At 40.4% G+C, this 16,223-nt stretch overlaps 1 protein-coding gene across 1 annotated transcript in view; it reads left to right on the top strand.

Annotated features, from left to right (window-relative positions):
• The first annotated feature begins 550 nt into the window (after positions 1-550).
• TCHH (trichohyalin) overlaps positions 551-16,223 on the top strand; it is a 92,421-nt gene continuing 76,748 nt past the window's right edge. Inside the window, exons 1-2 of the mRNA XM_006861710.1 lie at positions 551-688; positions 1,509-2,628. Of these exons, the coding sequence (XP_006861772.1) occupies positions 551-688; positions 1,509-2,628 (1,258 nt within the window). The remainder of the gene's footprint in view (positions 689-1,508; positions 2,629-16,223) is intronic.

Below are 16,223 nucleotides of genomic sequence, written 5' to 3'. Positions count from 1 at the left end.
CTATGAACATTTTGAGGCCTACTTCTAAATGTGTGTGTGTGTTTGTTTCTTTTCTTTTTTTTGAGGATATGTTCTTTTTTACCAGAAAAGGAAACACCATTTAGCACCATCTGTAGCTATTTCTGGAGTTTGACTTCAGGTTCAAAAGGAATGATGATGTGGAGAGATGGAGCGTCTGGGGATTTGAGACCCAGAGAGGGAGAGGGGCTGTGTGCTGTCGACTGGGGGTCAGGCTTGCAGGGTATACTCTGTGGTTGGTTGATGATGCATGGAGGGGATTGTAACCATGGCAATGAAATGATATACGATAGGATGAATGAATAACTAATGTTCTCCCATGTAAACTATCACATAACTCACAATAAAACATTTTAAAAATGTAAAAAAAAAGGAATGAGGAATATGATTAAGAAGAGGTTCCGTTATTATTCAGTTTGTTTCCCAAACCAGGAGGGGACACTTTCCCTGTGAAAATGCTCTCTCCTGACCTTACTTCTTCATGCTCACAAACTCTGGTTTATTCCATTAGCTCCACCAAGCATTTACCCAAATGGCTCAACTCCTGAATAGCATACTCACCATGAACAAGGTGTTCCAGAAATACGCCAGTGGGGATGGGGACTGCACCTCACTGTGTAAAAAGGAGCTGAAGCATCTGCTTTTGGCTGAATTTGGAGACGTCCTCCGGGTAAGATGGGCCCAGGGGAGACCCTGGTCTATGGGAATCAAGTGTGAGTGACTCTGCTATCTGCATCCAAGCTCTCCCTAAGACCTAATGTTTTTTTATTTTATTTGGTCATGCTCCTCCACGCCGGATGCTTAGTATTAGTAGATGCTTAATAGTATCAGGTAGATGCTTAGTAGTTCTCTCAAAGCATAAACACATGCATTTATGAATGTGTGCACACACACTAACATGCAATCACACACAAAAAAAACACACCCTTTTCTTATGTCAGACTTTGAACAGGAGAAAGTATAACTTGAAAGTAACTAAGAAACATTTCTCAGAAAGAATCTAAGATTTATATCTTAATTTCAATATTTTAGAGCCATCTACATATATTATCACATATTCATTCATTCATTAAACCATTGAATACCTACTTTATAACAGCCTCATTCTAGACATTGATTTTAAAAAAACAACAGCTTTCCCTCCATCCAGGATCTCAGTGTAGTGATGGTAGTAGGTAAACTAACAATGATAAGCCATGTGATGCAATGAGATCACTTTCTCAAATGGCTCAAATTATTTATTAATAGGCCTGATTTTAAATGGACATATCTACACATGCATGACATGACTATCATTGGTCTACCAACTGATGAGGTTCTGAAAATCAGCTAATCAAGTACTAGAACCAAGTCTGACTCTTTAGATGAAAGGTTCTTAAACCAAGGAATGCCCATACAGAACTGAATGGACTGGGGGCATGTATATTGGCACATATATTACTATTCACAGGAGGGGATCTGATTTGAGTCTTTCTCTTATCTTCTTGCAGAGACCAAATGACCCAGAGACTGTGGAAACCATCCTGAGCCTGTTGGATAGAGATAGAGATGAACAAGTTGATTTTAAAGAATACCTCTTGTTGGTGTTCCAATTGGCCCAAGCCTGCTATCATAACCTAGATACTGAATCATGTGGAGATAGAACTTCCCAGCAAGAAGGAGGACAGGAGGGATCACAAGACCATATGAGCCCAAGAAACCGAGGCAGACAACAAAGGCATAGTCATGAAGAAGAAAGTCAGGATTCCCATCATGGTCAGTCTGAGTTTCATGATAGGGATTCCCAGCGTGGTCATACTGGAAGACAAGATAGGGATTCCTGTCATGGCCAGGATAGGGACTCCCGCCAGTATCAGTCTGGGAGACAGAATAGGGACACCCATCAGAATCAGTCTGGAAGACAAGATAAGGATGCCTGTCATGATCAGTCTGGGAGACAGGATAGGGACTCCCACCTGGGTCAGTCTGGAAGACATGATCTAGAGTCCCACCAGAGTCAGTCAAGAAGACAAGAAAGGGATTCCTGTCATAGTCAATCTGAGAGACAAAACCAGGATCCCAGATTAGATCAGTATGAGAGACAAGGCCACGACTCTGGCTGTGGTCAAAATTCGAGTCATCAGACTACCAGTAGTCAGCATAAAAGACATGGATATCTCTTTCCCTTAAATCAGTGTGAGAATGATTCTCATTATCTTCAGTCTGAAAGACTTGGGCAGCGATCAAGCTGTGGCCAATCTAGAAGTCTTGGACAGGATTCTCGTTCTAGCCACCTGGACCAACAGGAATCAGGCTCTCATTATGGACAGTCTACAAGATTGGGTCAGGAATCAGGTTGTGGTCAGAGCACTAGGCAAGGATTGGATACTCATTATGGTCAGACAGACAGACAAAGCCAGAATTCTCACTATAGACAGACATACGGACAAGACATGGGTTCTGACTGCGGTCAAACACATAGACAAGGCCAAAGTTCTCAATATGGTCATACAGGCAGACAAGCACAGAGTTCCCAGTATGGACAGACAGCCAGACAAACCCAGAGTTCTCGATATGGACAGACAGACAGACAAGGTCTAGGTTCTCAGTGTGATCAGACAGACAGACAAGGTCAGAGTTATCACTATGGTCAGACAGGCAGGCAAAGTCAGAGTTATCAATGTCCGCAGACAGACACCAGGGAAACTGAGAACTACCAAGGGAGTGAGAGAACAAGAAACACAAATGTTGAGCAATCAGGAAGGTCAGGGAGACAATGTCAACAGTCACAAGGAAAAGAAATGAGCAATCAGCAGTCCTGGAAGGCACAGGCTGAGGATGATTTCCAACAACACCAACACAAATTTATAGCACAACTCCAACAAGGAAGATCACTCTGCCACAGAGGAAGAGACTGGCAATCATGTGACAATGAGCAGGGCCACAGACAGTCCCAGAGCCAAAGTGAAGGAACGAGCCACCGGACACAGGAGAGGCAGGGTCATCAAAGAGGCTATGGTAGACAGAGCCAACAGGGTCAGGAAAGTACACGTGAGGCACGAGACAGGCAAACCCACCAACAGGAACATAGCTATCAGACAAGGGAGAGGCAAACCCACCAACGTGAGCAGAACCATCAGAGACAAAACAGGCAATCCCATGAACAAGCACCGAACTGTCAAAGACAGGACAGCCAAATCCATCAACATGAGCAGAACAATCACCGACAAAACAGACAAATTCATAAAGAAGATCAAAACTCTCATCAACAACAGAATACACAAACCCATGAAAAGAAAGACATCTATGAAAGATCCCAGAATCAACAATCCAACAGAACTGAGCAAGGTCATCATACCAGATATCAGGGAGGCCAGAGCCAAGGTTCACAGGGAAGATGTAGTGAATCAGCACTCCATCCAACCCAGGGCAATGGAAGGCCCCAAACAAGACATCAGGGTGAAGGTTATCCTGCTAGGGCAACTGTTTCTTCCAATCCCTTTTATGACTACGTACAAGAACAGAAAGCACAAAGTACTAGGCAGCACAATCAACAAAGCTAAAGCAACACGAAGCCAAGAAAGGAATCGACATGTCAAGTTCATCTTTTCTTCTCTTTAAGAGCTTGACAATGTGTATCTTATCTCTATCCTTCACTCTATCTACATGCAATGATTCTTTGAGGACCAATAATCACTTCTAGGGCATTTTGTTCCTTTAAACAACAACTCAAGGGTTTTCTAGTTAGATGAAATCTGAGCGGTCAATTGGGTGAAATAATCAGAACCCAATTTTGGTCAATTTGGGGATTAAATCATTTCTTGGTTTGTCCTCCATGTAGTTGGGGCCTGATTGGATCATTGAAAGCACAGAAAATATCTCCTTCAAGTTCAGAAACAGAAAAAGTATCCTGAAGACATGTTTGTCAAGGGGCAGGAAACATGAGCTTGGGTGAACTCTGGCTCCTGTGGATAAAGCATCAAGAATCTCAAGCATCATAATCTAGATTGATGTGAAATCTACCAAGAGGCTAATAGAAGAGCCAGAGACTACAGAGGGTGTCCCTACTGTCAACAATATCCCCTGCACTTAGGATCCTACTCCTCACCAGAGAGACTGTTGAGTTCCTATCACTAGAGCTAATTGGATCCATTCCAACTCCATGCCTTTCTACGTTCATAGTATATATAACAAAATGAAAGCACATGTAGATTCCCAAGGGCCAACCTATTAATCCATAACTCTTTTGCCCTTTAAACCCAATACAAGTACATCAGCGTGCAGACTATGGAATTGTATTTAAATTCTCAATAAATGATTAGTGAGCAATGATTTATGGCTTGTTTTCTTCCTTGTGATATTGTGCTGTCTTCCCTGGTGGACCACTTTCTAAGATCTCATTTCTGGCCTTCTAAAATCTCTTTGTTCTTCAAGTTCCTGGGTACTGAAAGAAAAAAGACTTGATATGAAACAAAGACAAGGAGTCAAAACGGAACTTGTCTAAATATCATTTCCAATTCCTTCTCCCTATAAAGGAGCTTCCGTCTCATTTATCTCCACACCCAGAGGTCCTTAAGTCTTACCATTTCTAAGTCCTCCGTATCTCTTGAATCGCTACCCATCTCTTTGCCCCCATTGTCTTAATTTTCCTTCTCTTCAGTGGCACCATGTAATTTTAGAATAAAAGTCAGATGTTTTAGTATGACAAACAAGGTCTTTCTTTATCTGAAACAGATGACCTTCCTTGCCGTGTCTCATGATACATGCTCCCTCCAGGAGCATCCTATGAAAACCAAGGACTTGGCCTTTCCTTAAGACACCACCATTTTTTCATGAATTTATATCTTTGAACATACTATTTCATACTGAGACACATTTTGCCCTTCTGGCTGGCAAAAGCCTAGGCATCTTAGGTTACAACTAAAACATCACATCTGCTGAGCAGTTATCCTGGACACTACAAAATCTCTTTCCCATACCCCACTCACTTCTATTATATCACTTGACACACATTTCATTGTCATTTTCTCCCCTACCAAACGGAGAATAAGACTTCAGCTTACCCAGCCTTGTATACAGCTCAGCACCACTTAGTGCAGCCTGTTAGGTCTAGTGCACATTTTTAATTGATGGATAATTGGGTGAATGGAGGAAGTAAGTATGACCTCCAAATAAATTCTGTCCCTTTATTGTACTGTGTTAACTTCTGTGTTGCTGTGATGATAGAAACTATTCCCCCATTATTTGAAATACCAGCGAGGTTACCAATGGTACATGTTTCAGTGAAGCTTCCAGGCTAAGATAACTAGGTAGAATGGACTGAAGATGTGATTCAAAATACCAGCCAGTGAAAACTTTGTATAACACAATATAATACTGTCAGACTTGCTTGCTTTGGACATACCATCAAAAGGGATCATTTGCTAGAGAAGAACATTCGGTGACATAGAAGTCAATAAGAGGGTTGGAGGCCATAAGGAGATGGATTGGCATAAGAGATGCAATGATGGATTCAAATTTTCTTGGGATTGTGAGAATGTGCTAGACCAGGAAACAGTTCATTCTCTTGCACATAAGATTGTCGTGAGTTATAGGCACTCAATGGTGACCACCAACAATAATTAGATGCAAAACACAGTAACAAACTGAAGAAGTAAATCGGTCCTAAGTCAATGAAAGAAACAACAAACTTTTCAAGTATTTTAATGGAAAGGGATTTAATGCCTTTAATTACAAGGACAGAATTATTAGAAAGAAGCCAGAAAACTCTGGGACACTTGAATTCAAATATACCTCACCAGAGCTATAATTCAGGGCTCAGACAGCTAGAATCTAGAAGCTGTTGCCATTTCTGACAAAATTGCCTGTCAATTCTCACGTCTCCACACCACTGTTTACTAGAAGAAATGGTCAAAACCACAGTTTATGGCCTCCAGATAACTTCCACATTCCAAACATAATGGAAACTCAACTAATAGGGAAAAATAATTCATAATCAGAACCATAAATGCAAGGGAGTCTTTAGAAAGTATAGGAAATCCCAACATACACACACAGCCAATACTGTCAAGTCAATTCCAATTTATAGCAACCCCAAAGGATTTCCAAGATGGTACATCTTTATGAAGTCTACTGTAACATCCTTCTTCAGAGGAGTAAATAATGGGTTCCAATCATTGATCTTTTAGTTAGTAGCCAAGCATGTAACTGCTGCACAACCAGGGCAAATCGAAAATATAGAAGGAAATGAAAATGGGTGCTTGTTGCTGTTGTTGTTAGGTGCCATCGAGTCGGTACCAACTCATAGTGACCCTGTGCATAACAGAATGAAGCACTGCCAAATACTGGGCCAATGTCACAATTGTTGTCACGCTTGAGCCCATTGATGCTGCCACTTTGCTAATCCATCTCACTGGGGGTCTTCCTCTTTTTCTCTGACCCTCCACCTTATCAAACATGATATCCTTCTCCAGAGACTGGTCCATTCTGACCACATGTCCGAAGTATGTATGAGAGATGGAGTTTAGCCATCCTGGCCTACAAGGAGCACTCTGGCTGCACTTCTTCCAACACATATCTTTGTTCTTTTGGCAGCCCATGGTACTTTCAATAGTCTCCTCCAACACCATAACTCAAAAGCATCAATTCTTCTATAGTCTTCCTTAGTCACTGTCTAACTTTCACATGCATTGAAAATACCATGGCTTGGGTCAGGCGCACTTTAGTCCTCAAGTTGACATCTTTGCTCTTCAACGCTTTAAAAAGGTCTTGTGCAGCAGATTTGCCTAATGTAGTACATCGTTTGATTTCTTGACTGCTGCTTCCATGAGTGTTGATAGTTGATCCAGGAAGAAGGAAGTTCTTGACAACTTCAATGTTTTCTCCATTGATAAGAATGTTGTTTATTGGTCCAGTGGTGAGGATTTTTATTTTCTTTATATTGAGATGTAATCCATACCAAAGGCTGTGCTCTTTGATCTTCATCAATAAGTATTTTAAGTCTTCTGCACTTTCACAAGCAAGGTTGTATCATCTGCATATCGCAGGTTGTTAATGAGTCTTCCTCTAATCCTGATGCCACGTTTTTCTTCATGTAACCCAGCTTCTAGGATTATTTCCTCAGCATAAAGGTTGAATAGGTATGGTTTGTAATGTTATACACAGCTTGTCATGGTCCACACAATCGAAAGCCTTTGCATAGTCAATAAAGCACAGATTTATTGATTGATTGATTGATTTTTCTGATATTCTCTGCTTTTAGTCAAGATCCATCGGACATCAGCAATGATATCCCTCATTCCATGGCCTCTTCTGAATCCAGCTTGAACCTCTGAAAGTTTTCTGTCAATGTATGCTGGCAGCTGTTTCTGTATTACCTTTCATAAAACTACTCACATAGGATATCAATGAGATTGTTCTATGAGTTCTGCATTCCATTGGGTCACCTCTCTTTGGAATCGGCACAAATAGGGATCTCTTTCAAATTTCTTGGCATAGATGAGTGAGTGCCTCTAGTGCCACCTCACTTTCTTGAAAGATTTCAGTTTTTATTCCATCAATTCCTGATGCCTTGCTCTTTGCCAATTCCTTCAATGCACCTTGGACTTTGCTTCTGAAGGATCAGCTCCAATTCATCATGGTGTTTTGTATAGTGGAATGAAATGCTTCCAGTCCTGCACTGGTAAGTTTGAGTCCATTGTTGTTGTTAGTGTTACATTATATCTTATTGTATGTCTCTCTCACTTTTATTGAACTGTACTTTACTCAATGTGATATAATTTTCCCACAATTGGTTTTTCCTTGTGATGAATTCAACATAAGCAAACCAAAGTCTCATCATCCTAGCCTTCTGAGGAGTATTCTGGTCTCCATTCTTCTAAGACTGATTTTTTGTTGTTGTTCTTATTGAAGTCCACAGTGTATTTGGTATCTGTCCCCATGTAAAGTATATAATAACTTACAATAACAGTCCCTTCATTAACAGATTACACTCCAGTAAGAGTGATACTTACAGCAAATAGCCATTATACAAGATAAAATGAGAAACTTGCTTTTGTGTTGCCTAGAAGGGAGTTAGAAACTCTGCCTAGGAGGATGGAGACAGCCTTTCCTAGAGAAAACACAACGAGTCTAGGTCCAACACCATGATCTGAGGGGAGGAATGGATGAGACAGCATTTTCCAGAGTATCAAGACCAATTGAAACCCCATACATTGGCTGCTAATCTAAAGGCATATTTGTTCAGGGGTAAAATTAACCTTCTTCACAAATGTTCTTCCTAACACAGAACCTTGTTAGCAAAATCAAATGGTAAAGAATAAACCCAAAGGTGAAAGACAACAAAATCTGGAAGCTTCTTAGGATTCATAGAGTCTCTCTGGCAGTGGTGGGGCAGTGAAGGCTAGGAAGAATTCAGGCATTCTAGATGAGGAACAAGAAGGAAAGGAAAGTCCAGGAATATTTTGATGAACCAAACAGTACACCAATAAAGCACTGGAAACAGAAAGGAAAGCATGTCAAAGCTAAAAGGATAAATTCAAGAAGAACTGGGAGAACTCATAAATTCACCAAAAAATTTTTGGAGTTTGAATTTACTTTGTCAGTAGGAACCACATAAATCTTGTGAGCAGAAAATGAGAAGAAAAGAGGCAAGACTGACTGGGGGGAAATTTGAATGGAGACAAAACAGCTGGGCGGTCCCTTGTTGGTGAAACACTTAACACCTTCAGCTGCTGAATGAAAGATTGGAGGCACCCAGAGGCACCACCTAAGAACATTCCTGCAATCTACCTCTAAAAAGTCAGTCTGAGAGAAGGTTTACTCTGACACACATGGGGTTTCCTTATTAGAATCAACTCAAGGTTGACTGGCTTTCACCTTACTACAGATAACCAATAGATCTGTTTTGGAAGAAGTGCAGCCAGAGTGCTCCTTGGAGGCCAAGATGGCTAAGCTTCGTCTCTCATACTTTGAACATATTGTCTGGAGGGAACTGTCACTGGAGAAGGATGTCATGCTGGGTAAGATGGAGGGTCAGATAAAAAGAGGAAGACCCCTAAGGAGATGGATTGGCCAGGTGGCATCATTGATGGACTCAAGTGTGGCAGCGGTAGTGAGGTTGGCCCAGGATCGGACATTGTTTCATTCTGCTGTGCATGGGGTCACTGTGAGTCGGTTCCGACTCGATGGAACCTGACAACAACAACAACAGATAACTTAAAGGAGCTCTGGTAGCATAGTGGTTAGGAATTGGGCTGCTAACCTCAATGTCAGCAGTTCAAAACTACCAGCTGTTTCATGGGAGAAAGATGAGGCTTTCTGCTCCCATAAAGATTTGCAGCCTCGAAAACCCTGTGCAGGGTCATTATGAGTTGGAACCAACTTTACAATACTTAACAACAACAACAACAACAGATAACTTAAGCCAATACAGACCCTGGAATGTGGTAGACTGAAGGGTGATCCAGGACTGCAAGGCAAAAACTAAAGGACAGAAAGCAAAGGTCCAATATGATGGATGTATACAAAACAGATTGTTGCTATTGTTAAGTTTTGCCCAGTCAGTTCCGGTATATCACAATCAAATACAGAGTTTCCCAGGAGCAACTTGTGGTTTTGAACTGCCAACCCTTGGTTCATAGTCCAGTGCTGATTCTACCAAGAAAAGCTCCTAATATTCCTCAGGCTGGCCAGAAGTGGGCTCAATAGCTGCTAAGAAAAATAGATCACTGGATCTAAGTCATAAAGCAGCCTTTTAAATTTTACAACAAAAAATAACCAGAACAGAAGATTAAAACAATCATGAAAACTGTGAAATTAAATCATAATCCTTCCAAACATACTTAGATATCAGAAAGACAGGACTCCTTGCAGAAAATGGATCATTTTAGTTCTCTATGAGGCTTTCTGCTCCCGTAAAGATTTACAGCCTCGGAAACCCCGTACAGGGTCGCTATGAGTCGGAACCGACTCCACAGCACATAACAACAACAACAATGGCCCAACTAGCTTTTCCCTAGGGCTCATTCCTCAGCCATCTTCTCTTTAACTACAGGCTATCTTATCCAATCTTATGGCTCTAAATGCCATCTCTATGTCACAGATTCTTAAATCTTTATCTCAATTCCACATATCCCCAGATTTGTGTACCTACCTATCTACTTGGTATCTCCATTTGGATGTCAAATAGCATCTCAAACTCAGAATTTCCAAAATAGAGCACCTGACTTACTCTGAACTTAAATCTGTCTCCCTTCAAACTTCTCCACTTCAGTAAATTGGCATCATCATTCACACTCAAGTCCAAACCCTAGGAGACATATTGCAAAATATTATGTTCATTCATCCTCCAAATCACACTCATCAGCAAATCCTTTTGCTTCTCTCTTAAAATACAGCAGAACCCCAATCTGCCCTTTCTTGACATCTTCAACATTATCTCTTTCCTACAATATAGCAATCCTCTCAAAACAGCCTTTTAAAAATGTAAACAATATGTCACTACTTCATTAAAACTCACATTAGATTCCCACAACACTGAGAGTAAAATCCAATACTTTCCCCAGAAACTTCCTACACATTGGTACCCTGCTGAACCTAACCTTCATCACTCTCCTCGGCATGCATTGCTTTTCAACCACTCTGACCTTTCTATATTTCTAGTAGGGCAAGCTAGTTCCCACCTTGAGGTCCTTAAACCAGTGTTTTCTTTTGCCTAGAATATTCTTCCTGATTTTTTTTTTAATGTTTTATTGTGAATTATGTGATAGTTTACATGGGAGAACATTAGCTTTACATTCATCTTATCGTATATCGTTTCATTGCCATGGTTGCAATCCCCTCCATGCATCATCAACCAACCACAGAGTATACCCTGCCTGACCTCTGGTCGTCAGCACACAGCCCCTCTCCCTCTCTGGGTCTCATGTCCCCAGCCACTCCATCTCTCGACATCATTGTCTCTGCCTTCATCTCTGGTCTTCCTGATTTTTGCATAGCTAGCTCCAGTTGGCCCAGGATTGGGCAGTGTTTCGTTCTGCTGTGCATAAGGTTACTATGAGTCAGTACCAACTCGATGGCACCTAACAACAACAACAAGCTCCTCATTTAATTAGACTCAGCTACAATGTCATCTCCTCAGAGAATATTTCTGTCTGTCATTTAATCTAAAGGAGCATACTCAATCAGTCTTATCACATATTCGTCTTTTTTGCTGTTGCTCTTCTTAGCACTCTTCACCATTTCGTATCTAGCTTTTGTGTAGCTAGTTTGTTACTAAACATAATGTCCTGGTGGAGCACTGTGTGTTAATGCTCTGGACTGCAAGGAATGGTTTGAACTGCAGGGTCAGTGGTTTAAGCTTACCAGCTGATCCTTGGAAACCCTATACAGGGTCCATATGAGTCAGAACCAATTCAATAGCACTTAACAACAACAACAACAACAACAACAACTTTGGCAGGAAACTGACAGAGGTTCAGGAAGGATTCAGACAAGGATGTGGACCCATGGATAGCATTGCTGATGGATTTTGTTTGAAAGCACAAAATACCACAAAGTTGTTTACATGTGCTTTATTGACTATGCTAAGGCTTTCAACTGTGGATCATGACAAGCTATTGGCAACATTGTGGAGAATTAATTCAGTGACGTTAATTGTGTTCTTGAGGAACCTGTATATGGACCAAAAGGCAGTTGTTCAAACAGAACAAGGGGGCACTGAGTTGTGTTAAGTCGGGAAAGGTATGCAACAAGTTTGTGTTCTTTCATTATACTCATTCAACTTGTATGCTGAGCAAATAATCAGAGAATCTGGATTATATGAAGAAGAACATGTCATCGAGATTAGAGGAAGATTAATTAAAAACCAGAAACACACAGAGGATAAAACCTTACTTGTTGAAAATGAAGAGGATTTAAAATACTTACTGATGAAGATTAAATATGGCAGCCTTCAGTATGAGTTGCACATCAATGTTAAGAAAACAAAAATTCTTATCACTAGACCAATAAACAACATTATGGTTAATGGAGAAAAGATTGAAATTGTCAAATATTTCATTTTAATTATATGCACTAACAACAATCATGGAATCAGCCGTCAAGAATTCAAATGACGTATTACATTAGGCAATGGAGCTGCATAAGACTTCTTTCTGTAAAGTGTTCAAGAGTAAAGATGTTAGTTTGAGGACTAATTTGCACCTGACCCATGCCATGATATTTTCAATCACCTCATATGTATGTAATATTGGACAATGCATAAAGAAGACTGTAGAAGAATTGGTGCATCTGACTTATGGTGTTGAAGAATATTAAAAGTACCATGGACTACCAGAAGAACAGACAATTCTGTGTTGAAAGAAGTACAGCCCGAATGCTCCTTAGAAATAAGGGTGGCAAGACTTTGTCTCTCATACTTTGGACATCTTATTAGTGGGGACTAATCTCTAGAGAATGTCATCATGCTTGGTAAAGTGGAGGGTCAGTAAAAAAGAGGAAGAGCCTCATAGAAATGGATTGGCACAGTGGCAGCAGCAATGAGCTCCAATATAATAATGTTTGTGAGGATGGCTCAGGACCAAACAATGTTTTCTTTTGTTGTGAATTAAGTCAATATGAGTTGGAACCAACTCTATTGTACCTAATAACAACAGTTTATCGTCTTTTTCCTCCTATCAGAACTTAAGACCCATAAGAATAAGGATTTTGCTTGTATTAGTTGACATTATAACTTCTGCTTCTGTGACTATAGCTAGACATGGTGCATACCCAATAAATATGCATTGATTGAATGTTTCATAATTTCCGTCTTCAGTTCCAATTCAGTGTCCCATAATGCTTGTGGAGTAATGATGTATCAAATGTCTCTCCTAGTCATAGACTAACTCCCACCAAACAATATTTCTGCCTTGCTGGGTCTGGGTAAGTAAAGATGGAAGAGATACTATGACATAATTCACCTGTGGATGTTGGCAGAGTTCATTGCAATTGTAAAAAATTTAAAAGTCTAGCATGGGTATAAAATGAGCTATCTCAGAAGCAGGAGGGAGAGATCTCACTACTATCAAAGAAGAAGAGCTAAGAGGGAAGCACTTTGGGCCTTGAGATCCTTGCAAATTGAACCTCCTCAACCCAGGGACAGAAAGCTGTGACACCAGAGGAGTGGCAGAGGAAAAGCAACTGAACCAAGAACCAGAACATGAGACAGAGCAGTGGACTTCCTGGCCCACAGATCAAGTAATGTTGAGAGACTTTGGGCAGAAAACATGCTTATAGCATGGGATGCCTCCAGAAATGCAAACTGGCAGCTAGGTTTGCTGACCCAAGAAGCTAGAGCCAAGTGCCTTCAGGTTCAGGTTTATGGTAGAATGATGTGTCCTATGGACATTTATCAGCAGTTTACTGGAACAAGTGTGTCTTTAGCTTTTCTGACCTGGATTTATACTCTGTTAACTTCTCTAATGGAATCCTGATGTGGAACTCTAGAATAAGCATTCGACTGCTAACTTCAAGATCAGTGGTTCTAACCAACCAGCTGCTCTGTGGAAACCCTATACTGATTTGCTATGAGTCGGAACCCATTTGACAGCACTTAACAATAACAATAGGCAAAAGAAATGTTGCCTGGAGTCCTAGAAGACACTGTACAGAAACGGGATCACAGCTTTGAAGTTTTCTATCATGATGACTGTTGCCTTTAGTACCATCCCACTCTCTGTCTACGGAGCCATTCATCTCTGGGTTTGGGATTCTCATAAGCAAGAAGCCAAATAACTGAAGAGCACCAAAAACTTAAGAAACAAACACAAAAAGAGAATTTTAGCATGACCCAGTTCTCAGGATGTATAAATAAGCATAAGTTTTGACCAGTGCTTTGTTGTTGTTGTTGTTGTTGTTAAGTGCGGTCAGGTTGCTTATGACTCCTAAATACTCTGTATTGGGTTTCTGAAAAGCAGCTGGTGGCTTAAATTCTGACCTTATGGAAAGCAGTCTGATGCTTATCCTGCAGCATCACACCAGGAGTCCAGTGGAAGGAAGTCTCAAATAGTGGAGGGTGCAAGCTGGAAGAAGGGTGACAAGAGTCCAAAAGGTAGAGAAGTCTCATAGAATGCCAGTCTAATTCTTAGACCTCATTAGGTCCCCTTCAGAAGTCACATTTCTTCGTACCATAATTCTCTAAGTTCCATAGGCTGGAAGCTTTATGGTATTACCTGTCTTCTCCACATCTCCTTCCCTTTATTGAATATGTCCTCAAACTCTATCTTTTCTTTCCTTTTAACATCCATTATCTTCCTAGAGTTTTGAACAGCTGCATCCAGGTCAAAACCCTTTTTACTTCTCATCTAGGTCACACAATAGAATCCCACGTAAGCACCCTACCCTGACATTCCTCCTTCCAATCCATCCTGTAACCACGCTCTAGCATGACCATTATGGCCAGAGTTCTTCCAGTGTTAGTACTGAAAGCCTTGTGTCACAGGAAATAGCTTACTAAGTTCCACCAACAGAGAAAGATGGTCATCCTACACAGTCAGATTAAAATCTTATCACAAAAAATTCTTTGGTCAAGTCACTTTCCTAAGTATAATAATCTTTTTTCCCCTAGTTCTCATTGAAATAACCCTAAACCCTAAATAGGCCACAGAGATGTATAAGAAAACTTAATTGACTAGTGTCAAGAAACAAGGGATCTGGGCTATCTATCATCACAACCTCATGGGTCCCTTGGCAAATCACTCAATAAGGTGGGTCTCAGTTTTCTTCTACCACTCATCTGTCTGTTTCTTGTATTGGGGTGACTTGCATGTTGCTGTGATTCTGGAAGCTATGCCATAGGTATGAGCTTCCAGACGAAGACAGACTAAGAAATAAGGAACGATGGACTACCTCCAAATATTTAGTCACTGAAAACTTTATGAATATCAGGGCAACACTGTCAGCACCAGAATTTTAAATATTAAAACATGATGAAGAGCACCAGAATATTGTCAGATATGGTGACCAAAGATGAGCCCCTTAGGTTGGAAGTTACTCAAAATACAACTGGGGAAGAGCTACCTTCTCAAAGTAGAGTTGACAGTAATAATGTGAATGGAGTAAACTTTGAGAACTTAATTTGCTGATGGGGCATAACTCAAAATAAAGATAAACTGCTGTAAACATCCATTAATAATTTGAGCATGGAATTATGAAGTATGAATCTAGGAAAATTGGAAATTGTCTAAATGAAGTGGAACACATAAGCATCAATACCCTAGGCATTAGTGAGCTGAAATGAACTGGTACTGGCCATTTTGAATCTGAAAATCACATGGTTTACTATGCTGAGAATGACAAATTGAAGAGGAATGGTATCGCATTCATCATCTATATATATATATATATCAAGATCTGTCTTGAAGTACAGTGCTCTCTGTGATATGAAAATATTCATACACCTACAAAGAAGACCAGTTAATACCACTGATATTCAAATTTACACACCAACCACTAAAGCCAATAAGGATAAAACTGAAGAATTCTACCAACTTCTTCAGTCTGAAATTGATCACACATGCAATCAAGATGTATTAATAATTATTGATGATTGGAAGGCAAAGGTTGGAAACAAAGAGGAAGGATCAGTAGTTGGAAATTATGGCCTTGGTGATAGAAACAATGTTGGAGATCACATGATAGAATTTTGCAAGACCAGTGAGTTCTTCTTTGCAAAGACTTTTTTAAAACAACATAAAAGATGACTATACACATGGACCTCACCAGATGAAATACACAGAAATCAAATTGACTACATATGTGGAAAGAGATGGTGGAGAAAATCCATATCATCAGCTAAAACAAGGCCAAGTGCAGACTGTGGAACAGACCACCAATTGCTCATATGCAAGTTCAGGCTGAAGCTGAAGAAAATTCAAACAAGCCCACAAGAGCCAAAATATGACCTTGAATACATCCCACCTGAATTTAGAGTTCATCTGAAGAACAGATTTTATGCATTAGACACTACAGACCAGAGACCAGAAGAGTTGTGGGCAAGCATCAAGGACATCATACAAGAAGAAAGTAAAAGGCCATTAAGAAGACAGGAAAGAAGGACAAGACCAAAATATATGTCAAAAGAGACTCTGAAACTTGCTCTGTGGCATAGAGATGCTACAGCAAGTGGACAAAATGAAAAGTTAAAAGAGCTGAATAGAAAATTTCAAAGGGCAGTTCAAGAAGAC

This window comes from Chrysochloris asiatica, unplaced genomic scaffold, assembly GCF_000296735.1.
Source record: "Chrysochloris asiatica unplaced genomic scaffold, ChrAsi1.0 scaffold00042, whole genome shotgun sequence".
NCBI lineage: Eukaryota > Metazoa > Chordata > Mammalia > Afrosoricida > Chrysochloridae > Chrysochloris > Chrysochloris asiatica.
This window is presented reverse-complemented; position numbering and strand designations above follow the sequence as displayed.